Here is a 27,347-nt window from a genome sequence, read left to right on the forward strand (position 1 = left end):
TTGTCAAGATAGTCGAGTGCGCGTACACCTCACGAATTTTTAAATTCGATTTGTTCCATCGCAAAGAGTACCTTTTCGCTCCCGAAAGTTGCGACAAATATTCTTTTACGTCCTGCTCGACGCGATGGATCTTAATTTTTGGGAAGCGTTCGTAAAAATAGAAGCCGGCGTTTCAAAAAAACTTGCCTCTGGCCGTGGAAAATGTTTGTGCTGGATTTTGTGTGTTTAAACCGGACTGCAAATAGTGTTTGTCGGACTCGGAGACACACAATATGGAGCCCGCGTTTCCACGTTTTTTTATTCATCGACCGTCTAGATATATTTGTCAGAGGGATAATCTCTTTTTGGTCCTCGATAACGTCCAGTCGGAGATTTCACGTCGATTCGGCTGAAGGAGCACGAATTCGCGGCGCCCTTGGGCTCGAGTAGAGAACAACAAAGAACCTCTTACGGCTCTGGCAACATCTGCTGCCACGAGAAAATACAAACGTCGCCATATTGTGATGTTCGTCAAGGTACAGGGATCAGAGAATCAAAGGTGCACCATCCTCGGATCGAATTAAGTCGATGCAGTCGTGGACCCGTGACGTTTCTATTCGATCTTGAAAATATCTGGCCCAGAATGCCACCGTGAAAATAATTCTACGCATCTAACAAGGAAAGAAATCGATTCGAAATGCCTGACAACTACAGGGGATGATTTTAGTCATGCCGCGGGATTACTCCAATAAAAGAATCTATTGTTTCCTTTCCCTTACTATTTGCTCTGATAAATTCAACGTATTGTAATGCATGTAAAAACTTGAAAACTCGTATCCGTTGCAACCATGATTTCTCTAATACTATTAATAGCATGACCCATATCGTATACACTCTGCGATTGCTTGCCATTTATTACTTTCGAAGCGATAGAATGTAACAAACTGCTCGCGTAATGGGGCTGCCCAACGCGGCCTACGCCATTTTGCTAAAGTTATAACTGGGAATATAAAGCTTGTGCTACCTACGTTCGTTTAGCGTTTTGTTCTTGTCGCGTGCCCTACATGTAGCGCCTCAAGTACATATTTGCATTCACTTAAGAATTAACTTGCATAAAACTCCTATAACAAAAGCCTATTCAAGATTGTATTATGTTGCACGTGGCGGTGGCCTACTTCTTCCGGAGCCTGCGCGCTTCATTCCGTCCACGTTAAAATATGAAAAGGTATATACGTGTGATTCTTTACTAGAAGTTCTTGTTGCTTGAATTTATTACTTCGTAGGCAGCAGAGCCGGGCGAGCTCTATTTACGACCGACGAATGCAAATTTCAGTATTCGTGCATAAACTAACTTCCGTTTGCGTTTTAATCGTAAATTAGAATCCATCAACGGATTCTTTTATACCGGTTTCGTCACGGGCGAAGGCTAGTTAACGGCTGAATCTAAAATTTGTATTGGCCATGAATAAAATTAACTCGGATAGATAAGAAGTTGTATCGGAAAAGATCTTTCGTAGATCTTCCAAGTAACAGAGAGTGCGCCTGCGTGAGTGGGTCGCTCCAGAAGCCTGAAATCTGACTCTGCTCTCGAAATCATGCATTCGGTCGTGTTTCACGGTTACAGAGTTTGATTAGTGGCACACGAGCCCAACGGAACGAACGTAGGAGCGAGCGTTTTGTCGGAAAATAAAAGGGTGCCTCCGAATCGAACGCCGGGAGGGAGCCTGGCTACGGAGTGCATTAAAGTCTTCCAATAATCCAATAATAAATACTTTTAGACGAAATGGATGGAGCAATAGCCGGCCCATTGTGGCCCGAAGTCGTTTCGTGATTCGACTCTTGATTCGCGCCAAATCGCCCGCCCTCCGTGATTTACGTATAGATTACCGATCGCTTATCGATTGCTCCTGCCTAGAGGACGGCGTCATTAAGACCGTCGCAATTGACACCGATATTATTGGCAACCGTGGTGTTCTTCCACGGTGTCGTCGGCTGGGACGGGAGTTAATGGGGACTCCGACAAGGAGCTAGAATTCTAAGGGATGGGTTAACGTTCGATACCGAATTATTATTCGCTAGCGAAGACTTCAAAGACAAATATTTTTTGGGGTTGGGTTCCCAAGACTCGATCCTGCCAACCAATTAAATTAGATCCCTTGGTTATGTTACCGTATTACGAAACTCTAGGAATTAATTTCTCTCCTTTTCAGGAGCGATCAGCAACAAAGTTCAATTCGGGCAGGTTTCATCGCGGGGCTAAAGGGGCGTTTCTACCTATAAACGTTTAAGTGCGCTCTAAATCCTATTCGAAACGGAGCTTGTAACTGTGCTTTTCCTTCCCCTAGCCGATACACACCGGATCGTCGAGCGTCTCTCCAAGTAGCTCGCGAGATCTGCTGACGTCTTTTGAACGCCTCCGAAGGGATGGGAACGCGATTCAAATTGCGTTAATATCGCCGGGGCTAAATTTTTCGTATCCCGACGATTGTAATTGACGTCGTCGCATTCAGGGCTCGTTCGTTCGAGGATCCAGCTGTCACTTTGAATGGTACGTGATTGGGAGGGCAATGAAGCGAATTACGAAACGAATGTGCGTGGAGAGAGGAATAGGGGCGAAAGTGTATCGTAAAGTATCGCGCCCAGGTAGCGATATATTGCTTCTCTTCAGCCAGCTTCGCCGTGATAGTAATTTCGTTTACTAATCTAATATATACGTACACTGCGTCCTTTGGCTCGAAACAGGAAAAAAAGACGGTCAGTTTTCAAGATATATTTTCAGGGTAGCCACAAAGTTAGAAATCTGTGTGTTCGCGATTTGGAATGAGTTGAAACGGAATCATGTATCGTTGTAACGAACAAAGATTGTTCGAAGCGATTGAAATATAGATAATAGATTTCTTTTTTGGTCGTTGGGGAAGGGGTTGCGAGCCCTTTGGCCTTCTCGTATCCGTCACTGTTTGATCTTCCGGGGCAATTTTAAGAAGGTAAAGTCGCTAGATCAAAGTATCGGTTTGCGAGCGTGGAAAGAGAGCGATTCGTAGACCGCCCAGTGAAAGAGAATTCACGGGGGGTGGTCTTTTCATGGGCATTAAAAAATCCTCTTCCGGGAACGGCGCCGCCACACCTTCGCTCGGGCGATCGTAATTGATCGTGGCAGAGCTCGAAGTCTCGTCACTTTGAATGGTATGTGATTGGACGAGCAATGAAGCGAGCAGGGAGTGCGAGAAATAGGATGTGGAGACGAGAACGGTAAAAAGGGAGTACCGTAAGGCGGGAAGGGTCGAATCTGGGAAGAGAGGGAGCACGGTAGGTGGCGAACCGCCTCTGTGAGACTGTGTGTACGTACACGGATCCTAGACAGCTATACGGGGTGGTCCCTACAACTGGAACCGCTTTGATGACAGTGTAAATATTGACCTTGAGGACACTAGTCCTTGGAGAAAAATTGAAAAATTCCAGGACGTCGCGTAATGGACAGTTCACAATTTTCCCTTGGTATTCAAGATTCGTTGATTCGGCCACGAAGTTAATATTTAATAATAAAATATTTGGATGGCATAAGGAAATGCCTGCAACATAATTTTCTGATTATTCCTGATATATTCAAAATTAGCTACGTCGAGGGACGCTTCTTTGAATCAACAAATTCCCGACCAAAGTAAACGTTTACAGTTTCATCCAGGCGGTTACGTTTCCTTTGTATGGGCAGCAAATTTGCATCTCGCGCGGGGGCCGCGTAACTTGAAAAATGATAAAAGAATTACAGTAGGTTACGAAGAATTCTGAGGATGCATTACACACGATCCACCCTCCGAATCACCCAATTCTCATCGAAGTTAATATTTACAGAGTTATCCGAGTGGCGCCGGTTGCTCTGCCCGCCCCATGCACGCCCACGTTACATACATAATACATACACTCGGTTCGTATACATCTGCAGTTCGTACATGCGTACCCAAACGCTTGCATCCACGCCGCTTTGAGGCTGTAGCGAGAGCCCCACTGTAGCAGGGTTACCCAGGTAACGCATCATTCCCCGTGTACCCATGGTAACCGGCCCAGACTCCGATCTCTCCCATCAACAAGCCTTTTCGCATTCCAGGCTGATCCGCGAGGCCAGCAATTGCGTCGAAACGGCTGTGCAAAAGTCGCGTGCAGGCCACGTGATCCGCCCGCGATTTGTCAACCGGAAACTCCGCTCCCTCCACGTGACGAAACCTTAGGGCGTCGAGCAGGTGCGAGACCGGCTCCGCCGATTAACGGTTACATAACTCCATTACGGGACGGAAGCCGTCTTCAGGTTCTCGAAAATGTGCCGATGCTTGGAGGCTAATTCTTTCTCTCGATGAGAAATTGTCTCAAGGTATCTTGGAGTACCGTACGACTTTAAGTAGCCAACACCTGTTAACGACACGCACGGAACGTTGATTCCGAGGATCCCCGAAACGGTTAGACGGACGCAGATTTGTACCGTCGAGCGATTAAAACGGGAGGATCGTTAGTAACGATTCCCCCGTAGATTTAAACGCGTCCGTCGAGTGGAACGTAATTAAAAAGCGGAACAACCGACGAGCGTTATCTAATCGATGCAGTTAGCGGGTTCTCCTCGCGGCGTCCCGTTCCTGTTTCCCTCTGATGTCGTTAACATCCGTCGAATCGCGAGATGCTTTAACGAAGCAAGGAGCATCCTCCAGAGGATACAATAGACGCTCGGAGCATCCAGAACCGAGAAGAGATTCCGGCGTAATTGCAACTAGACCTTGCGGCCCGGTGCTTCCCGAGCCACCAAATAATTTCCTCTCATTAACGCAACGTAACGACGGTCAAACAAAGCATAAATCTTCCGTCCGTCTAAGCCAAGAGTCGGGTCTTGATGGAGCAATTATTTTGATATCGGGACCACTCGGCATTGGCTCTCTCTTCCTTTTTGCCCTCCTCCTCGTCTTCCGTTTCAACCCTCATCCGGCCATACTCCGTCGTTTGCCTCGTTCACGATCCTCTCGTTCCCATCGTCGCCGATGATAGCTGCTCCAGCTATTCCACTCTTATTCCTGTCGCCGGCGTCTATTCTTCGTTAAATCGGACTTAATTACTTAAATCCCGTCGGGAAATGCTGATGGATCGGTTATAATTAAGGGGATTCTTATAGGACGACTACTCCAACCCCCGCCCCAACTTCCCCCGTCACCGAATCTCTCGATGGCGGATCCGTTCGCGAAGATGGCCCTTTTTCATCCGGACGATAAACGCGCTCGTCGACCGAACCGACAATGTATTTTCCCAACGACCAGAGATTCGAGAGATGAGTTCTCGAGTTTCGAGGCTGCCTCTCCGTTACTTCGGTCCTCCTCGTGCCACAGCTTAATGCTTCGAATTCGCCCATTCGTCTATGAATCGTTCGTAGACTAATCTCAGAAAATTACGACAGTCGAATGGATTTGCCTCGATACTTTCGAATAAGTCTTGAGACGCAACCTTGAAACAATCGGTCGTTGAAACCGATCTATTAGATCATTCCTTGAGTGACCAACGTATGTGTCCGATATTTGTAAACAACGCATCTGCGTTCGACGCGTTACGATCGTGTAATGTCTTTCATCAGTTTTTTCAAGGATCAATCAATAATTTACGCGACGCAATCTGCGTTATTTTTTCAAAGAACGTGCCTGGGTAAATAGAGTGCGTGCGCGCGTTGTCGTGTAAACGAGTAATTCGTACGAATGAGAAACAATTTGCGCCATGCGCGTTTTAATTTCAATTTTGATTTCCGCTGTTGGCGCGCGCTGTGTACATTGCACGTGGATGCATTTCACCGCGGGTAAATGTAAATCGTGAGCAAACAAAGAATCGACGCAGAGTGCCGGCATGTGTGTCTCTTTCTGCGTGCGTGTGTGAGTTTATCCACGTCACGTTCGCGCCATCGTGATGTCTTATGTGCTACCACCGAACTGGCTGAACCCGAGGGCGGCTAATATTTTGTACACAGCCGTGTAAGTCGTCGGAACTTACGGTGGCCCGCGATGAAATCTTAATGTTGACCCATTTCGTTCCCAGGAACAACGCAAATTTCGCGGTAGCATAATGAAATTGTGACATCTCGTTTGGTCTCCGGAGAACCGTTACTTTGAAATTCTATTGTGTGCTCCGTTTCAGCGCTGGAATATCAAAGTTTCGGAGGCTGCACATTCCTCGTCCTTTGGACAAAGATACAGGAAACAAGAATTTTCGGATTTTGGAACACAGAACCGTGTGGAACTAGTTCGTAGCAATTGTTAATTGCATCGATAAACGCAGGGTTGTAATTTGTAGAGCAACTTTTTCCTCGACGAGATTTTATTTTTAGGAATAATTTTAACAATTTTGGAAACTCAACGTTTACGAGTACTTAGGAAGGAAGATGATCCAAAAGAGCGGTTTTCGAACAATGGAGAACCGAAATTGTAGAATACAAAGCGGATTCTGCTGTTTTCTAAAAAAAAAAAATACATTTTGTCTCAATTAGAACTCACGGTAAAATCAGCAAAAAATCGTTACGTTGCATTGCGCGCTGGTTTCAAGAATCAACATTTTTTTAGTCAGATTTACCAAACCAAATCACAGTTACGCGTACTGAATCCGATGAATTTTCGATATTGTTCTATTTTCGAAAGCGAGGCTCTGGAGGAAAACCTCCGCCAAATTTTTTCAACGTATTTTCACAAAAATATCGTTTCGTTTTCGCTTGCGCCACGATTTTTGCGATACCTTCTGTATACGGAGAATCAATCATTAATCAACGCAATCAAATATTTCGTAAATTAAGCCATCCACGTCACTTTTTTGTTTGCCCAGTTTTACTTGTTTCGACAGAGAAATGTTGCTGTATTCCACACGCAATTGTCAAAGTAATATTTTACGTGCCATCGTTTTTAGAGTATATTTATGTTTTTTATACAAAGTCTTCGATCTAATTTGATAAAAGATGATCTAAAATGTGACTCTGGTACACGTTAGCCATAATTGACACTCTACCCTACGACAGTGGATGACCGTGAACGCGACAGAATGAATTCCGTGTGAAATTAACTGGTACGATTCACGGAAAGCTGAATCCAGACAGATGACCGGCATTACATCGGGAATATTATGATCCATTCGACGTTACAAGATGTTATATTACATCGACGGTAACCGATATTCTACGCTAAGCTAGACGAACAGCGATCGGCCAATCTCTCGAGCTTAGGCTAACTTCGCCTTGGACCGATTCAGCATATCGTCTTCGAGACTGACCACTCGTAACTCATTGTGCCCGGCACGAGCGAGGCCACTAATTCGTGTATTAGTCGGAGGAATTTATGGGCCGGAAACGATCGTCGCGGACATTATTCTTTGCATACCGAAATCTGTAGAACACGACTAACATTTGATACATTTTATTTGCCGCAAGACAGTTACTGTTCCATTAAACTGGTACACCATTGGGGTTGTTTAATAGCAACCGATTAACTGGATATCGACGACTGTTTTCATGTTTTCATGTTCACAATCGTAACGCGAAATCATAACTTGCCGCAGTCATAAATTGTACAGTATAAACTGGTTTCCCACATATTTTACTTCTCGCTTGCAACAAGTTTCGATACTAAATCCATACCTGACATTCTTTACCAAGTACTTTGTCTATCATGGCGTAGGGTTTTGTGCGGGGAACAGTGTTATTTACACATCGTGGCACAGCCACATGTTGCTATACATTATGCTACCAACGTGCACATCGAAGTTACACAGCTGCTTAAAGTATTTCGCCCTGCGCAAACTGCAAGTGCAATATCCAAAGTTACCTTGAATTCTTTCAAACCCCTCTCTTCGCCTACTTTACCTTCATCCAACCATTAAACGTATAGACGAACGACAAAAATTTCGCCACGATCAAACAAGATGGCCTGTTCGAAGTGCGTCACCCTGTTATACATACTAAGTACGCCTATGACGCAGACTATCGCGCAGGGCGCGAACGTGCCCTTATTATAATGTATTCCCTTCGATCGTGGCCGAATCCTGCCCCAGGGGTAGGTTGGGGGTGAAAGCTGGCGTTGTAACGTTTAGCAGAAGGAAATCCCGTGGGGTTAACCGGTCACGGTCGGTTCTATATTGGACCGTAAACAGAACGACAGCGACAACGATGGTCACGAAAAAATCCAGGATTTTCCGCAACATAGTCCTAAGTATTTTTTACGACGACCCCCCGTGGAGCCAGTCACAGTTATGATTATTTATATTATTATGGCCTGCCCTTTTCGTCGACTATGCTTTCAACCCTTCGCCATTCCGGATACGACGCGATATCACGGTCCCGTTATTTCGGGTTAAATATTAATTTGTCTCGATTTAACATCGCTTCGACCTTTTTCTATTACGCCGTACGTTTCATCCTGGAAAAGGGTATAAAATAAAAAAATATAAACTACAATTTCACGCGCGAAGATAGCAAGAATTTTCACCGGATGGTCAAATAATTTGGGGATCGTAAAGAGCGAACGAGAAAATTTGACTAAAACAATAGCGAACAAAAAGACTCGCACGAACGGTAAAATTTTTATTCGCTCGCCGCGAAATATTTCGTTCGGCGATCCGAGCTCGAATTGGTGTTTAATAATATGATTAATAAAACCCGCGGTTCATCTTTTATTCATAAATGTTCATTTGGACAGAAATTTTGCGCGTCTCTGGGGTTAACGCGTTCTCGAGCGTACACGGAACTTCATTCATCCGCCTCAACTTCTCGGTCACGCGTACTAGAATCGCGTCCAAGTGCTAGTAAGGACACAGTCCTCGTCACGGCGGCGCAACATCGTCCAAGTGTGGAAACAATATCACCCACACCGCGTGCTTCCCCACACAGATATGCATTCAACGGCCTCGAATGCTTCCCGTTTCGACCCGTTCCGCCGGGATGCAATTGCATTCCGTTGAGTTCTCCCCGAAGGCAGACCCCGTGATTTTATGACAGTTCTCCCATGCTGAACACGGCTCGCTAAATGCACCATCCACCGAAACCCCGTTCGTCTTAAGGGACTCTGACCGCTATATTCTCCCATCTTTCGCCATCAAATTATAATGCTTGACTCCTCCATCTCTCCCTCTCTCTCTCTTGCGCGCGGCTTAAGAAGCACGGAGGAGGGGCGCTACCTTAATTAGCCACGGTAATCACGAGCTCCGAGAGGGCGAATCCAAGTTTGATTTACCATTCACCTGTTTTATCTGGATGCAATTATGCACCCCTCGGTGTACGGGGCTGTGTATACGTATATAGGCGGATTATGCAAAGGCTCATCGTTCGTCGATGCCGGATAGGGGATGGGGAACGAAACGGAGGGGGATACAGGATGCTTTTCGCGTTTTGCTCGCCACCGCCTCCCCTGACTCATATACAGCTGCATAACTCTATTGTTGTATCGATTGTTGGACCACGCGGTGGGCTTTGGAGTTCATCCCCTTAGCGAAGAGCAGCAACGGAGACGCGAGAGCTCGGCTTAACGAGCTTTTTCAAACACGATTTTGACGACGATGTAAGGCCAAGCCGCCCAGACCCAGGCGAGAAACAGCTTCGCGCCTGACATACTGTTCCGGTTCGATCGTCATTTTACTTGCACCTTCTTCCAATCGATACAAATTTTAGGCGAGCGGATATTAAAAACACACCATCGAAATACTCGGCCCCACAGCACGATTGAAAACCGTAAATTTAAACTGTTTTTCACATTTATATTTAATTTATTTCCTCTCCCCAATTTTGAATAACCTTTATAAACGGAAATGGTGGTGGCTTATTTCGTGCCTCCAGTTTCGGTGGCCCGTGTAATTTCATAATTTGGAATATTTTCCCCGTTCGTAGATTCGTAAAATGATATTTTCCACAAAGGTTGTAAAGCAGTTATTTTTCAAGATGCGAAACGGATACTAAATTTTCCGATTTTTTCATTTCTTTTTTTTTTAATATACCGTACACCAACACTGTCGAGCTCCACCTTCATTGTTACACGCACAAAATTCGCTGTTTAACTCGCGCTGCGATGCATCGATGGCAATTATAATCTCAATTAAAATGCCGGCGGATGTCGAGCGCTTAGCAATTAACGGGATGTTTGTGCTTGCCACTAATTACATACCTTCGTTACGCTGGCCCAGCGTTACGTTCATCTCTGCATAATTTTATTTAATAAGTAACCCGTGTCCGAAGAGTCGATCGAGAAAGACGCGATGATCCTTGGTGGCGTCGTTAAAATTACGTAATGTCGATGTTCTAATTAATATTTTTTCACTAAATGAGCCGTGTTTCTTACTAGGAAATTTTACATCAATGCGCAGGCCTTGGTGGAATTAATTTAAATAATCGAGAGAGCAAACTCGACGCTTTATGTAGCTGCAAGGGAAAAGTGTAGTGTATTTTTCAGGCGGAGGTAACTCAATAACCCAGAAACGAATGAATTTCATATCCACGTTTATTAAACTCTCTTTACTCGTCCCGAGGATGCAAAGTTTGACAACTTTTTCGCGCACCGTGCACATCACTTATCCCATTCTCTCTGCGAGGACAACAAGATAAAAGGATTACCTACTTCTCTCCAATGACGTCACTGACACGCGCAATTATTTTTCCTCGAAATTATACCGCGGCGACGTCAGCGCGCTTTTATTGTCAGGAAACAAGCCCGCGCTCGGAGCCGTTTTCACGCGGAACGGGTGTAATTAAAATAATAATTGTATTTAAACCGAGCGGACCAGTCGAATATACAAAATTACGAGAGACAAGCACGCTCGCCGCGACAGACACAAAAGACGCATACACGTCAACGGGTCGCGTAATCAAGAGTGGGGCTCGACAGAGGCGCGGGGTACGCTGGCACGATTAAACGAAACGAGTTTAAAATCCAGGAGTCTAATGTACGTAATCCGGTATGCAATTTATTCAGCGATCCTCGCGTAAACGGACATTTACACGCGCGACGTCGAACGATCCGCAACGGGCGTCGTTTCGGATTTCAAAATATTAACAGCCCCGTCCCTGCAGCTATTATTTGCAATTATGGTCGATTCCCACTGACTCGGTGAACACGATGTTCGAGAGGAGATAATGATAACTATTTTAAAAAAAAATCGATGGTAGAAACGTCTTTGGTTCGTTTGAAACTACTCAATATACAGATTTCATTGTTCCAATTTCCTGCTAATTGATAAAATCGATAATATGGCGACATGGTACGTATAAAAGTGAATCGAAAATGTAGAATAACATTTTTTGATAGGAGCCTTTGTTTCCTAGGAAATCGATTTTTACATTTTCTGATCAGCGCCTGACCAGAAATGCGACTTGACTACTGCGCCTGACCAATATTCGCTCTTACTACTTGCGTCGATGTTCCTCGACGTTCCTGATTATATTATGAGTTTCGCTGGTTCTGTCTAGCTACGGTAGTGGCAAAAACACATCACCTTCGATGTTCACAAGTAATAACACATTCAATTATGAATTTTTATTGGAATGCTTCATTTCGACAATCTGGAAGCCCTAAAACATTCAGAGCGATGTTTTGTAATCATAAATGCGCGCATGTTTGAAACGCGAGAATCGAGCTTAATGTGGCTGGGTTCTTTCGATTTCGTCGAACGAAAAAACGCTGTCGAGGGAGGCCCCGAGAGCGAAGCTCATCACGAATACCGACACGCCTCGTTTACTTTAATTCTCGCAGACATGCTGGCCGTATTAAATATAAATCAAATTCTCCGTCGAATTTCCGCGTTCCCCGGCGAATATTCCGATTCGAGCACGCGGTAAGTCCGCGGCGATACCGCGTAACGAAGCGTGCTCGCTTTCGTATGAGATTTGCAACACAGCCTGCACGCCTTCCCGGGACGAGTGTTTCACGATCGAATTAAGAACAACTTACCGCTGCTTTCCTCGCGTATTTTTTTCAAATTATCTTCGGACAGCCTTTAAACGATACGTGCCACGATAATTCGCGTGTCGTGCAAAGTCGTATCTCTAGCTGACCTTTAAAATACGCTGTCCGAAAGTATCGACAAAATTTTCAGCCGGACCTGATAATTATCGACGACAGCAACACCTGACGCGTCGCTATTACGGAAGCAAACTAACGGCCACGTCCACGAAATTGCAGCTTAAATCGTGTAACCGGGTTCAAATTAAAAAAGACCTCACCGTCTAATGAACACAGTAATGCGCAATTAAGGAGACGCAATTAGCTACATACGGTTAATCTCGTCCGATCTTCGATTCTAAGCCCTTCGACAAGTTTATAACGTCCATTATAGAGACAGCGATCGAAATTGGGATTATTGACATCGAGAAAGGCACATGATAATTTTCGACGAGGAAAGAGAGAGAGAGAGAGAGAGAGAGAGAGAGAGAGAGAGAGAGGCGTCGTTGGAAATAGCAGATCTCGTTTCGAAGGATCACCTTCGTCGTCCCGTGTCCCGGGTAGCTTTAAAATAATTCCGTAGATTTTTGGCTCGCTCCTAATAGCTCAGAAACTGGCCGTCTCGAGAGGCCTCTTCTGCACAAGCACGTCGGGCGTTCGTTCCCCGAAAAGGGAGAAAAAAAAGGAGGACGAAGCTCAGACACCTAGGCAATAAGTCTTAACGACGTGGCGAGAGTACAGCTCCTGTTGGAGGCGTCTCGCGAACTCCTCGAACCGCGTCTGATTCGAATTTGAATCGGCAAATGGACCGCGTCGATACCCCGACGTCGCCACAGAGACGTTCGTCGTCGACGAGATGCTCCCCCATGTTCTGGCTTTTGAATCTTTTCTATTTATGACGGGTTACGCGCTTTAAAGACTCGGGGGTGTTGCTGTTCATTTATCTTGACGCATTACACGCCGCCCCAACGCGGCTCTTTGGGCGTCGCCGCCCTCCAAAACTTTCACGACGTTATTAAACGTCCCCTTTTCCTGTTACGAAATCTTTCTTCCGCCTTTGACTGCTGGCCATGCCGCCAGGTTCCTTCGACTCGACCGCCGTCGTGTCACCAATCTGTGATTTTAAGGGATGAAAAACGTACAACTGCGGACGCGTAACGTTGACTGTTGAATTTTTGTAACAAAATTTAAACGTATATAAAGAAGAAGAAATTGCCATGCAAGAATAACGTTAAATCGAGAATTCGGGGCAACAATGACTTTCCACTGGAATCGACCTAGCACGTCCCGGCCCTCGGGCCCTATATTTCAAGTCGTTGCGCGGCCAACGATATTTTTCTGGCCGGTTGCGTTCGCGGTTACAATATCGCGTTAAAAAAAAAAATGTCTGTCCCTTTCCGTACGTTTTTTCCCGGCGGGTTTCGTCGCTGGGAACAGCGAAACGGGCGGTTAATGCCCCGCGAAAATTACGGCCAGAAAACGCACTTGTCGGGAAGAATAATGGCGGCCAAGAAGGGTGGCCGGTCGAGCCCCGAAAGCACAAAATAACGCCACTAATGTATCTTTATAACGGAGGCGAATCGAGTTTTATTATGACTCAAGATTCGCTTGAATATTCAGCGGCTATTTCCATTTGACCTTTGGCCTGTTGCTATGCAACTCGGGCCTCGAAATCCCAAAACGCTCGCGCGAAATGGAGGGAGGAGCGAGCTTGTTTTCCCGCGTTCTTTTCGCCTTCGTTTAACAGCGGCGAAACGAACAAAATAATTCCTCCCTCCACGCTGGAACTGCACGCTGGAGTTCCCGATGGCGTTAAAAATAACGGATATTTAAGTCGCCGTTCAACTTTCCTACGTCTGACCTAAAAATGAAAAAAATAGCAGGAAAATTTAGAACATTTTCCGCTTTTGTTTCTTTCTCGATGGCCAGAGCCGGCCATTTTCGAACATTGTTCTTCGCGCGGACGGTGGAGCGAGGATGGATGTCGCGAAATACCGCAGGAATGCGAGGCCCGTTCCCATCCCCTGGTATCGATTGCTTTCTTTCGCGTTCGTTCCACGTCCGGCGGAACGATAATATTGACTGCGGCAAGTCTTCCGTACACCACGCACGCCCGCGCACCGCGCACAGTCTCCTCTGGTATTTCATATCGGGTTTCGCGAATCTCTCTCGTGCGCTCACCCTCGGCCTCCGCACCCCTTCCCCTTCCTCTAACCCCTACCCCCGTCCGTTCCTTTTCCGCTTTTCTTCTGTTCCTTGCGCCATAACTTTTTCTCCCAGGCGGCGGCCTCTCGCTGCATACCACCCACCCTTCCCGACCAAACTACCCCCTCCGTAACTCGTCTATCGCCGCTGACTCTTATTCCGGCGCGTTTTGTTGTTCCCGTTCGTGCCGCCGTTAAAGAATACCTAACCCAGACCTTTAGTCAGCACGGAACGCACCTTTTCATCGGAACCGTGAAAAACCAGGAGCCACACACGCTTCCAGCCGGATGAAGTTCGATCGCGATACGCTTTTTCACGTATACTGATACTTCCTTCGAAAAAACGTATCTCGTTTATTATTATTTCCCCTAATTTTTCATCCCTGTGCACTCGTGCACTTTCACGACACGCTCGAAATTTTACATTTCATTTAATGTACGTATAATATAGATAATATTCGTGGAAGAATTTGGTCCATCTCTGAAATAGAAATCCATGACACAAGAAGGAAAGAGGACGCGCGACACGGGAAAAGTATTTTCCCGTTGGTCCCTTGTTTCTCAGAGTAGCGAGTTTTGATCTCGGTCTTCGCGATCTCGCGACTCTACGATAAATATCCCCGGTAATTCGATGCCAGCCCATTAGAAGAAAAACAAAAGAGTCACCGGAGTCGAGTTTTCCGTCGGATAATTGAAATTGGAGCCACGCTGGGCTCGCGTATTTTCCTCGACGAACTTCCTTTTGCGCATCCCCGCCGCGCCCCCGCTGTTACAAGAACGCCTTTGAAAGTTTTTTCAGTCTCGTCGACGTACTCCGGGAGAATGCAACGTATTATTCGCAACGAGGCTTCGGAGAACATCGAGAAACATATTTTTTTAACGGTTCGTATTACTTTTCTTCAAAATCTTCCCAGTATTTTGCATTCGATCCTTATTTGCACAGTGACGCATTGGAGAATCTTAAACGATGGTGGATAATTAGGCTATCAACGATGTTGAACGCGCAGGCATCTAAATCGCGACGCGATACGTGTCCCACTGGCAAATAGGTTTTTGCGTAAATTGTAATTAACATACCATCAATTATAATTACAAATGACACGCGTATGGTCAAACAGATTAATGTTTACGACCGGGGAGCATTATGGACGCGAATAACGCGAACCATGCTGTCTCCTAAAGTGCAAATCGGACCAAAGTATTCGCGATGTCATTGATAATAACGTTAAGGGAACCTGTCTGACCATTACTAGTAATTTCTACTTGTGTCAATAGTCTTACGTACACATTGCTATACGTCCAAATATTCATCTATCTGTTAATGACGAAATTGCTCCAGAGCTAATGTTTACTCTGGTCTCTATCTTGACGACCGAATTTAAAATAACTTAAAACGCGCTCTCGTAATTCGAAATGCGCCAGGATTGGGTTCGGCGTTGTCTGCCCTGCAGTCGGATTTTGCGGTTTCCATATCAGCTTTCCCGATTTCAATTTGTTGAATTTGTTTACAGTAAGGCGCGTGTCATGCCACGAATAGCGAATTTCCGCGCGAACGAGCGTCGGGTGTCCGGTTATGCTTGCGTCAAAGAAAGATTTATGTCAACGGGCCACGTTACGTCAGGACGCCGACCCGATGCATCGCACATGCAACGGCGTAATTACGGTTGTAATCGGGAAATCCTTGTATTTCAATATTCTCGGGGCAAAAATAGTCGCTGGCTGCACGTGACCTCGCACGGTCAACGAGCATGCATTAATGGGAATGAATTCGTCGCGTGTCGTCGATATTTTGCAATGAACTCTCCAACGGGGACTGATTTCGTTGGCAATTACGCTCTGGAAAACTATTTTTCGCGGCGTCGTGTAAAATATACCGCGAAAGTATTTAAGACTGGACAAAAAACTCTGGATAAATAGTTCCGTAACATTTTCCTCGACTCGCGTCTCTCGCGTTTCCGGTTTCCAAAGGGTGCTTATTCCTCGATAGCGTGGGACGTTGATTAATAATAATTTCATGCGAGCACAGTAATTTCCAATGTCGAACGGACGTAAAATTCGTTCGTTGCTCCCGTCGACGGATTATTCAATGGAACGATTATTTTTCCAAAACTCTAATTTGCAACGTGTCTCGTCCAACATTTCCCGCGCTCGCAAAAAGCTCGTAACATTTTCGCCCGACGTTCCCGCGACTTCGGTTCTCTCATGTTTCCGGTTTTTCAGCGGCGCGGTCGACTCACCAGCCCGTCAACGCGAACGCGTTAATTTTTGCGTCCTGCCGCGATATTCCGCTCGGCAAGAAGTTTTATTGTGCCGCGGCGCGTAATTAACGATTAGTTACGAAAGTTGTTTAATTACGAATTTAAATTACCAATATGACAGAGAGTTCGCGGAGCGAAAATTAACCGGGCGCGCGATTCGACGCGGCGCGTTTCACGAAAGCTAAACGGACGTCGTTCGTCTAACGAATCAACGACGTGTGTGCGTATAGTTTCGAACGCGAAGTAGTGAAAAAAGAAAAAATAGCGGGAACGGGGTGGGGAGTGGTTCACCGGCAACTGGGAAAATGGGGAAACGTTGCACGTACGCGGAAATATTTCCCGCGAATTCGTCGGTCGTTCGATGTTTCGCTTAATTGCTAACCCACTTCCGGATTCGTGTCATCGCGTGACGACCCTTGAACGCCTCGTTCCTCTTTGTGATTGTGTCGCTCTCGCTCGCGATAGTCGCTTAACGCTTTCGGGTTCCCGTTTAAACGTCCAATTCCGCGCTGACGGATTTCTAATGATTGAAAACGAAAAATTCTCCTTTGTTTGCTCGGTCGTACAACGTAAAACAGAAATGGAGTGGCTGTAGTCTTTGTCATCTATGTTTCTTCGAGTTGTCATTCGAATTCTAGGTGATATCGATCGTTGACGATTGAAATTACGGTTATGTTGTCGCGGATTTAACCAAGAGGCGCGCATTCGCTCAAAAAATATCGTCGACCGTATCGCGCGGTGTCACGCGATCCGTCGCGGATTTTTATTAACGCCGCCATCGCGCTGTCGTGTTTGTCACGTTTCTCTTTTTCACGGGTAGCGTCCGTCGCATTCTTAAATTAGGATACAGCACCCCTGTCGTTCTTATCCGACCATCGAACACACCTTCGCAGAGCGATGGCCAGTGATTGCTACCGAACGAAGTCTCCAGAGGCGGGGGTGAATTAACACGTCGGGTATAACGAGCTGTTTTCACGACATTCACCCAGCCGCGTCGAACTCAGATTCGCTAGAGGGCTAATTTGCACTTCGACGAGAACACCAAGAAGAAGCCAATATTTTGACAGATATTTGCTAACAAAGATTGCATTTGACGATGATTAAGTCGAGAAGGAAGATAAACGCGATATTGGGAAATTATTTGAAGATGCTTTAAAGAGGACTTTTACACCCGGACGTCTTGTAACAAAACCATGCAACTATGCGTCGTTTCTAGCGAAGGAGTGGTAGCGCGGCACGTCGACGGGATATTAACTGGAATCTCGACTACCAAAACTACCGGGATTCGTCTAACTACAATAACTGTAAGGCCGAGAGAGAGTTTCCGAGAGCTAACTATGATTGTGATGTTTCAGGAACAAGAATTTAAGGAATGCGTGTGTACGTCAGAGTGACCAAGTGGTGGTTACAAGGGCGTGTGGTTGTACGTCTGTTGGGACGAGTGTTCTTAAGGGCGTCGAGTGTGCTGCGAGACCCGAGTTTAGAGAGAAGTTCTAGAGGGTGTAACCAGCGAATCGGGCATCCAGAAAGTTTATTCTTAGCGTTTAGAGAGATATTTTGCGAGAGAATACACGGAAAAATTTCTGGCGAATCGGGCACCGTGTATATTTATATCCTGTAATCTGTTTACTTCAGGAAAAATGAAGAGCCCTCGTACCCCCGATCGAAATTATTAATTTTCGTTCCTCGACTTCGCTGCATTTACACTTTGGCTTAACGACGCGATGACACAGTCGATAGCAACTTAAACAGAAGAGAAATTACTTGTCGCGCAACTCGACGAACAGTGATATTGGTTATCGAGAACCTTAAACAAAACAGACAATGCTTATCGAACGTCCACGGCAGAACAAAGCTTCGATGTTTGCAACTATATCAAGTATTATACAACCTCGTAAATGGAAAACGAACGTAACAAGAAGCAGAAAGTGTCTAAAACGCAGGGTGAAGCTAAAACGCTATTATGGGAAGCTAACCTCGTTTCGTATCCGTCATAACCTTGGTCCCCAATAGTTAACAAAATTATTTCATTCAACGCGCTCGGTAATGCAACATTTCCAGCAAGGAGCGGCAGTATTTTATTAATTGAACACCTAAGCCGTGAATCGTCGAAAATCAGCAATTTGAAAAAAATTCAAAGCCTCTCTTCTTCAGCTACGCTAAAAGACCAAGCAATTAACGTTCAAAGAATCGCGTAATTAACTCGAACCTCTTCGCCGGAGGTAACCGAATCCCGCGTTTTCAGTTTCCCTCGCCTCTCTGATTCCCATTGCAGCCACCTCGGCGCAAAACGAACGACAAAAAACGAAGCCCGCTGCGCTTCAATCCCTTCGTATACGTAACTTACAATACCATTCAACTCGATTACCCCCTTGGACTGGTTCGGTTCAACCAGAATTACACGTCACAATATCATGGCAATAATAATAATAATAATAATAATAACGAGAATATTGTAACTCAATTACGGCCGTGTTTCTTCGACCGAACGAACCGGAGGAACATTTCGCCCTCAAGGGAATTCTGGGGTAAGAAAACGGAAAGAAAACGTAAACTATACTTAGTATACAGTCTGTGATACTCTTTTCTCTTAATTAAACCTTACACGGCATGCCATTATTCTATCGTAATACGAGACCGTTGTTCAAAACGAATAACTATATTTCTTTTTATCTGGAGGCTAAATTATATGCACAACTAGAACCACTATGAATTTGGGGATGACAGAATTTACATTATTACTAAGAATTATCCGAGATTTATCCGAAAGAGTTCGAATAGCGGAGGACTCTGGGAAAGGGTTAATACGCCCAGCAGTGTAAAAGCGTGAGATCGTTTCGAGGAACGAATCGCGGCTCGAAGGCAGACGGGGGAGGCTCGAGGCGCACAAATTGAAGCCGAGATTAAGACGTCTGGGGAGATTAAGGTTTCCATGTTGATTAATTTAAATAGTTCCGACGCGGCGGCGTGGCGGCAGACAAAGACGCGTTCGCGACCGCGGCTCGACGACGAAGAATACGCGACGAAGGGATGCACAGTAAACAACCCGCTTCCAGAGACGGCTCCAAGAATTAAGGGACGTTACGCGGGAGTTAAATGAAGCGTGCTTCGTGAAAACTTTCACCGAGTCGTCGCTGATACTCCATTAACAATTGGGGCTTCGTGAAATTTCTTATTAAGCAGCTATTTAAGCATCGAGTTAGTTCGAAGGGTTTTGGTAGCATCAACTAGTAAAAGAAATAGATATTGCTTGTCAAATTCAAATTTTATAACACAAATTACCTTTGAATAAAATTACCGTGGTACTTTTGAATGCCAGTTAGGACTAATAAAACTACCCTTAAGGTGTTCCAGAGGAACGAGGTTCCTTAAAGTATTACGAGATAGAAATATACGTCACAGATACTGCTTTCGTCGAGTACCTCAGGCGAAACAGTTATTGCTTGTTAAACGACTCTGACAGAATATCTACAACTGCATTAACATGAAATTACTGCGGCATAATACTTTTAAATACCTGTTGAGAACAATTTAACAGCTCGAAAGATCTTAAGCCATGCAAGAGTGAGGTTTACGAGGTTAGTTCTTACGGCATAAAGTGTTTGGAAGGTTAGATGGAATTAAGTTGAGCGGGTAAAACAAATATCGCTGGTATGTTTTTTGAGCGAAGCAAATATCTTTTCTTGGGAAATTACTCTTGAAAGGTTACACGTATCGGTGCAACTTGGTTAAGTGTTGCAAAGCTTAACGCATGATTGCAGCAAGGAAAGCAATAAAACACACAGACACGTATCGGGGAATACCGTCGATACGTAGACGAAACTTTTTCCCGATATCCCCACTCGTAAAATAACGATGGCTATGTTTTGTTTTCGGAAGACTCCCGGTAGCCAGGAGTCTCGAGAGAAACGATATTGAGGAGGTAAAGATGGATAAGGTGGAACGATCCGCAGGAGCGTAAAAAGAGGAGAAGAAAAGCCTTTACTCTCGGTCGAGTGCGGACGGTGTTCTTTTAGCTGAATTGCTTCAGTTAATAAGTGATAAATGCCAACGGTAGACGTCTTCTTTGTCCCGCCTGACGGAGTTTCGAAATAAAGCGCATATCGATCCGCCATCGCGATGGAAACCTTGAACGCGTCTACCGCTGGAAATTACGCATCGGATTGTTTTGATAAATCATTTCGACGAACGCGCCAGTTTATTCCCGGCGATTTTTGTCGAAACGCGATCCTAAATAAACGCCGTGTTTATTTAATCACGATGCATTCGATGCGTGTAATTGCACGCAGCTGTAACGCAAATACCTTTTTGATATTTTATTGCATTATTTGCGCGTCATAGACTACATCGAATTTACAGTTTTAATATCTATCCTTGTATCGCGAAAACAATTCTGTACCCCGGCAAATAAAAGAATTTATAAAAATACGGTTGGGGAAAAATATTAAACGTAAAAATGATACAAAGTGAAATTTATTCGAGCCGATCACCTCTGTCGCTATTCCAAAGCTAGCTCGAAGTTAGGAGAAACCCAATAAAGTACTCAACGAGCATCGTCCAACCGCCAGACTTGCCAAAGAAGTACATTCACCCTGTAATCCCTGGCTCTAAATCACAGATGGACACTAACTGTCCAAAGAAACCTATTCACCGTCGCATTATCCCGGACGAAAGTGTTCCGACCGGCTACGGAACATCCGCAAAACTAACCGGACAAATTGGTCCCATCAATATGGCTCCCGACGACGCGGCGAATATTTGACTTTCAAACGACCGGCATCAGTATTTCTTACCGAAGCCGAGGGCAAGTTCAAACGTTTAAAGAAGGAATTTCCACGACAACCCTCGGCGCATGAATGGTCATTACTGGCTGCTTTCGACGAAGCGAGTCGTTAACAATCTTCGGGGAGCAGAGAAAGAAAACAGAAGTCCGGTCGAAACGGATGGACGAACCAGCGAAAGGAAGGAAGGACGAGGGCCACGCGTGTTCCTTTGGCTCCGTTGCCTCAGCAACAGAGTACCTTCCGTCTCGCTGACCCGCCGTTTCCGGTGACACGGATGGCCTTTCCTTTCTTCGAGACTGGAACACGACTTGGAAGAAAAAAAATATTGGAATCGAGGGGATGGCGAAACCTGGCCGCGTCCATTGTCCGCCATTGACCGAACTATGCTTCGTGGCCGAGCAAAAAGCTTCCCGATTACTCTTGGAATTATTCGCTTCATAAGTCTGCCTTTTTTCACGTTGCACGAATCGGACATGGCCGGCAACAGAATGGCTCCATTGTCGAGGTAAACGCAATAGTACCTCGGACAGTTAAACTCTCGTTAACCGGCTTCTTCGGAACCTTTTTATAATACATATTAAAAATAACTTGAAGGTAAAAGGTATCGAATTAGAAAACTGAACGCTCGATGCTTCCGAAATATCTGTACTTGAAACGCGATACTTCCGAGGAATGAAAATTTGCATTAAAAGTAACTCGAACGGAATTTGCATCCTTTATAAATATTGATAAACTCCGATACCGGTCTGTATCGTTGATAAAAACAGGATTATTTGCGTACCGTGGCATCGTTTCGGCCATCATCGCGTACGTTTCGACGCGCCAAAAGTAAACTCGTTACACGAATTCTGTCATAAACCGGGAATATTAATATTTAGTTAGCCGAGTTTGCGATTTGATTACACGGAACGAGACAATTTTTCGCCCGGCTTCGTTAAAGCTTTGCCGCCAGGAAAAAAAAAATATGTATAAACCGCGCGATTACGGCCGTCTACTCGTGGCCGTTCGGCCGTGGCGAAGCTTTGCGCTGCATTCACTTAATCGCGAGTATAACTCCATTAAGTCGCTCTTAAATATCACTTAAACGCGGCGCAATTCATTCTTCGCGGCCCATTATTCTCCGCTGACTTCCATAATAATAATAAGAACGCGAAGTTCCTATATCTCCTGAAACGTAATTCATGGCAAATTCGCTGTGATTTGAGGTCAGGATGAGGAATACGTTCGCGCGTGGCTTTTAGCGATGGGAAAAGCTATCATTTACGACGAGCAAAGTGTTCGCAAATATTGTTGCACCGGTTGCAACATTACTAGCGAGATAACTAAAAATTCTGTAACAAACTTGCGCGTATAAATAATTACAGAGTGTAACGTATGGTAGGAAATGTGGTCGAAGTATATCTTTATCCTCGTTACAAGGTACGGTCTCTAGACCACAAACTGAATTCATCGCATCTAAATTCCTTTTAGTATTTTATAATTGCGCGTTTGTTACTTTCGTAATCGCGTTGTTCGCGGGATCTCTTGTTCTTCTCGGAAATAAAATATCACTAAATGATGAAAATTAATATTGCGCCGAAATTCTGGCGAGCTTTGCTATTTCAAACAGCATTAATTAACAGCGTATGTAGCATGTAATATTAATACTAATACAATATTTGCCTTCGCTGGAAAGTTCAACACGACGCGCGTAGGAAATAATACATTTCCGAGACTGGAACGAACTTATCGTTAACTAATTGCCAGAACTAATAATCCACTTCCGAAGTAATACTGTGGTTATAAAATATTTGTTTTCGCGAATATGTCACTATCGGTACACCGATTAATATTTGTCAATTTATATACCTACGGAAATTTCTAAATAATGTTCTCAGAATACAGTGGATTAAAACTGAAACTGTCACTTAACAATTAAAAAATGCCAGAGTAATAGAAAGGTAGTTAAATATCTGGCGCATTGTAGAAGAAATTTCAGCGAAACGCTCTTGGGAAAGAATACGTCTTTGAAATTGGAGCGAACTTATCACTCCGGCTAATGGAATAAAAGTAACGACGCAGAATAAAGAGCAAGCTAATTCGATATTTCGCGCGCGTCGCTGACGACGATCGAATCACGAAGCGGGGGCAGGAGGGCAGGGAACGGCGAAATACGATGAACGCCAGGACGAGGTTCTAAATATTTTAAAAGTTCTGCTCATTTGAATTGAAACATCTTCGACCGTGCCGCTCCATCGTTCCCCTTCTATCGTCGCGGTATTTTCCCTGCCGGTTATTGCGCTTCCAACCACGTCCGCGCTCTATTCAACCGATTGATTTAAATTTTCCAAACTTTCGGCTCGCCCCACCCACGACGCCTCGCGAATTTTGTTCGTTTTACAAGAATTGTTATCCGGTCGGGAGATTTCTGCCCTAGCCGGAGCTTATGCGCGTCGATGCTATCGCCATCGAGGCCATGGAACTGCTAATGACTCGCTAATTGCCAAAAGTGCTCGGTCGAAGATTTGTAATCGTTAGAGGGACAGCAAACGACAGCCACGCGGTGGATAATGGCACTTCTGCGGCCCGATACCGCGTTTTCCTGTTGTTAATATCGACCGTGAATGAATAAAATATCGGACGAGGCATTAGCCGAATCTATGGGGCTACGAATTAATCCTTTTTTGATGACTGCTCCGAAATCCTTATCGTAGTCAACCAGAATCGCCAAAATGGCACACTCGAATTTTCCAAGTTACTCTACTTACAATTAGCGCAAGTAGAAACGGCGCGTAATAGTCAGACACGCTCGACCAAGAAAGATTATTTTATTATACGCGAACCAGTATTAAAAGAGATCGTACGTCGCTGTCTGATATTCGTGCAAAGGAAACCCGCTATTTCCAAATGAAACGAACGCCTGAACTCTATTGAATCTCCACGGAATAATCTGTTCCCCGTTCGGGATGCGGTGCAACAATCGGCGGTGTTGCTTGGTGAGAAAAAATTTTTCCTCGTCAGAGAGGAAATCGGACGATCCATTTTGAGGGAGGAAGAACCGGTTGGGTTAACGGTGGCACGATGGCCCGTCAATCGGTTAACGCCGCCCGGCGCATTTCGAGGCACAGTCAACAGCACGGTCGATTTTTCGCGGCTTAATTCAACCGCGCGAAATCCGGGCAACTAGGTAAACCGATAAGTCTCGCGGATTTGTCAGCCGCCGCGCGAAAAATCCGCTTACGTGATCTGGCTTACGCCGAAAATCTGTGTTATTGCCTGCTGGAATATGGATGCGTCGCGACGGCGTTTTTGGCAGTCGGAGATTTTCGCGCGAGAAATTCGCAGTAGGCAGTCAGGCTAACTCACCTGGTCACCGTTGGCGTTGATGCAACCCCTGGGGATCGTGCCGGATAGCTCCGTGGACTTCCTGACATCAAGTACTCTGCAACACAAACGGAAATCGTTATCAATGCTCCTTAAATAGAAAATAATATTCCTTGTGGGGGGAAATCACTCTTTAATAACTGGTAATTTATCGTTCGACGCCAATGCATCGTCGCAATGGAATCTGTCGTCTCCGATTGAAACGTAACGAGGGCTGTAACGAGGCGAAGCAGAATCAGTTATTTTAGCTGCAACACGAAGCTTGCCGTATTTACGCCATTATAGATTAACAACGGAGGAACTTCCGTAAAAGTAACGACATCGTAACTAGTGTCTTGTTAGCGGGACAAGCGGTAGAAGCTACGGCGAACTAGGTGATCTTACGGTACCGGGAACTTGACCCGCGTTACGCGGCAAGATAATTGAATTTATTAGGTACAAGTTGCCTGACTTTTGGCGCAGCGTCTACGAATTATCGTTACATGGTTGCTTTGCAGCACGATTTACGATACTAATTTCGTACGCGGGAGACATTTTTAAGAGCGGAATTACTTTCTCGGGGCAAGGTTTTTCTAACCGTTCCGTTCACGATGCCATTTTAACGCGCGGCTCTTTTAAAACATACTCTTCGAGGGTTATATTTTAAAGGAATCCATTTTGCAAAGAACCAGGGACAAAAATACATCAAACGAAATGTACGGTTGGAGTGTTTGCGGTTCGTAGACAGGAGATCGCTGGCGTAGCGAGCGTGCAAACAGAATGCGCCGGCAGCTTTGCAAAATCTGCATCGATACCTGTGTCAGCGCACTGACAGGCGGGTTCGTAGTTAATTTTTAAGTTTCCTTCCCCGCCCGATGGCAGACTGACGTTGCAATTCAATTCTGCCTTCCTTCGTGCATAGTCCCAGTCCGTCGGCTCGTAACGTCATGCATATTCTAGCTGATGGAACGTTGGGAACTACCTTCTCCTTTATCTGTATAGTTAATGAGTTCATAAGTAATGTACCTGCTACTGACGTTCTCCCATCGATCGGATCGAGTCGCCTGCTGCACTTTTTGATGCCCGGAATGTCCGGTTCGTCGGCATCCTTTCCCATTTTACAACATTGGATCGTTTTCTTTTCGCTAGACGCTCGGGCGACGATCGCCAAAGGAGATGTTCGGTCGCGTGAAATATTCAGCTGCAGCGGCAACATTGAATCGTGTAATGTATTTATTTATTCGTTTATGTTAATCGGGCAACTCTGTAGCGTGCACTCCATTACGAAACAGATGCATACACAATGGAGTAAATGCACTATGCAGGTGGCGCAGCAGCGGGACGCAAGTGTAAGGAATGGCTAAGCTCTGAACAGTGTCATTGCCCCGGTAAAAGAGTAGGCGCCGTACGTAACAGAACTTGCTAAATCGTATATAAAATTCAAACTTATTCCATTAGATGATTTCATCCCCAATTTTCAATAAAATAAATCAGAGGACCATTCGCAAATGAAGCAAAGACGACGCGAAACGACAGTTTTATTTCACCAGATGTCTTTACAAAGTTCTTCGTTGGTCGAACAGGATCCAGTCCAACATCTGGAGTACCGAAGTTACCGCGAACAGTACGCGTTATCAATTAAGGCGAGCGATGAAAAAAGGGAAACACGAAGTTGCGTTCACGGTAGAAAAAATTACCGAAGCTGAACGGCGAGTCATTAACGAGCCGAAGAAAAGAGGTTAACGTTTCTTCTTACGCTTCGACGTACCGAAGTTTCGTCTTCATCGGCGTGCAGGGTTGTTTCAACCTGCCTTCCGTCCCCTTATCTACTCGGCAATTCGTCACTGTCTTCGCGTTCAGGATTTTTACGAAACTCCCAGGATCCACGTGTTCGCTTCGGTACACAGCAGCATGACGAATCGTCGTCGCGATATTGTTCTTTTCGAATCTAAAGGATTTACGAAGTAGAAAGAGCAAACGGCGCTCGCGCAACTTTATACAAGGTGTTCGGCCATCCCTGGGAAAAATTTTAATGGAAGACCCTAGAGGCCAAAATGAAATGAAAATCAAGAATATAAATTTAAAAAATTTCGTAGTGTTTACGCGTCGGTGAAATTTTTGTTTGTAGCTAGGCTAGACCGTGCTAGGTTTTGGCGAGCCAAATCGTCGCTTAGCCGTGAAACGAATCGTGTCTGTGACAGTGAACAGCGTGTCTCGTTCGTTTGGCAGCTCGTTTTCCTTCGTTTTCGCCCGTCGACGCTAGCAAACAGATTGTTTACGCGTTAAACGGGCCCTAGTCGCGCGTCTGACGCGCGACAATTTATGCTCGCCGTTACAAAGGGAAGCCAGCTCGCGGTGCAGCTCGATCTGTCACGGTGTCTCCTCGACGCAACAACGCGTGGTGCAATCGAAGCCTTTGATCTCGTAGCACTGCGTGCCAATGACGCTGTAATTCCGATCCTGGCTATAGATCGCTGCGAAGGATCGTAAGGCTCCGTGTCGTGTGTCCTTTACTTCCACGTTTCGTCGTTCGACTGGTTTCACTTTGCTTCACAGACTGTAATAGACACCCTCTGACTGTTACAACTGGCTTTCCCCCACCGTCGGGTCTTTACGACTGACCCAACCGCGAAAGGACACCATTTTCGATGTCGATGGATCGATAGTCGCTGTGGTATTGACGAGAATTCAGTGGTAGAACGAGTAATTTCTGTGTTTCGTTACGATCCTCGTCTCTATTATAGTACATAGCTAGATCAAGTTCCGTAAAACTGAAAATCAGTACGCCATTATATTTCGTAACTAGAGTTCGTTCAAGATCTATTTAATTTTGGTCCGATCTCAATTTTGTACTTGAAT

General features: G+C 45.3%; 1 protein-coding gene across 12 annotated transcripts in view; it reads right to left on the minus strand.

Annotated features, from left to right (window-relative positions):
- Positions 1-27,347, minus strand: part of Ten-a (Teneurin-a transmembrane protein) — a 594,721-nt gene that overhangs the window by 184,611 nt on the left and 382,763 nt on the right. For all 12 annotated transcript variants that reach the window (XM_076772668.1, XM_076772616.1, XM_076772642.1 and 9 more), the window contains one exon: positions 24,492-24,567. In XM_076772668.1, the coding sequence (XP_076628783.1) occupies positions 24,492-24,567 (76 nt within the window). The remainder of the gene's footprint in view (positions 1-24,491; positions 24,568-27,347) is intronic.

The sequence above is a fragment of the Colletes latitarsis genome, chromosome 1 (genome assembly GCF_051014445.1).
Source record: "Colletes latitarsis isolate SP2378_abdomen chromosome 1, iyColLati1, whole genome shotgun sequence".
Classification (NCBI taxonomy): Eukaryota; Metazoa; Arthropoda; class Insecta; order Hymenoptera; family Colletidae; genus Colletes; species Colletes latitarsis.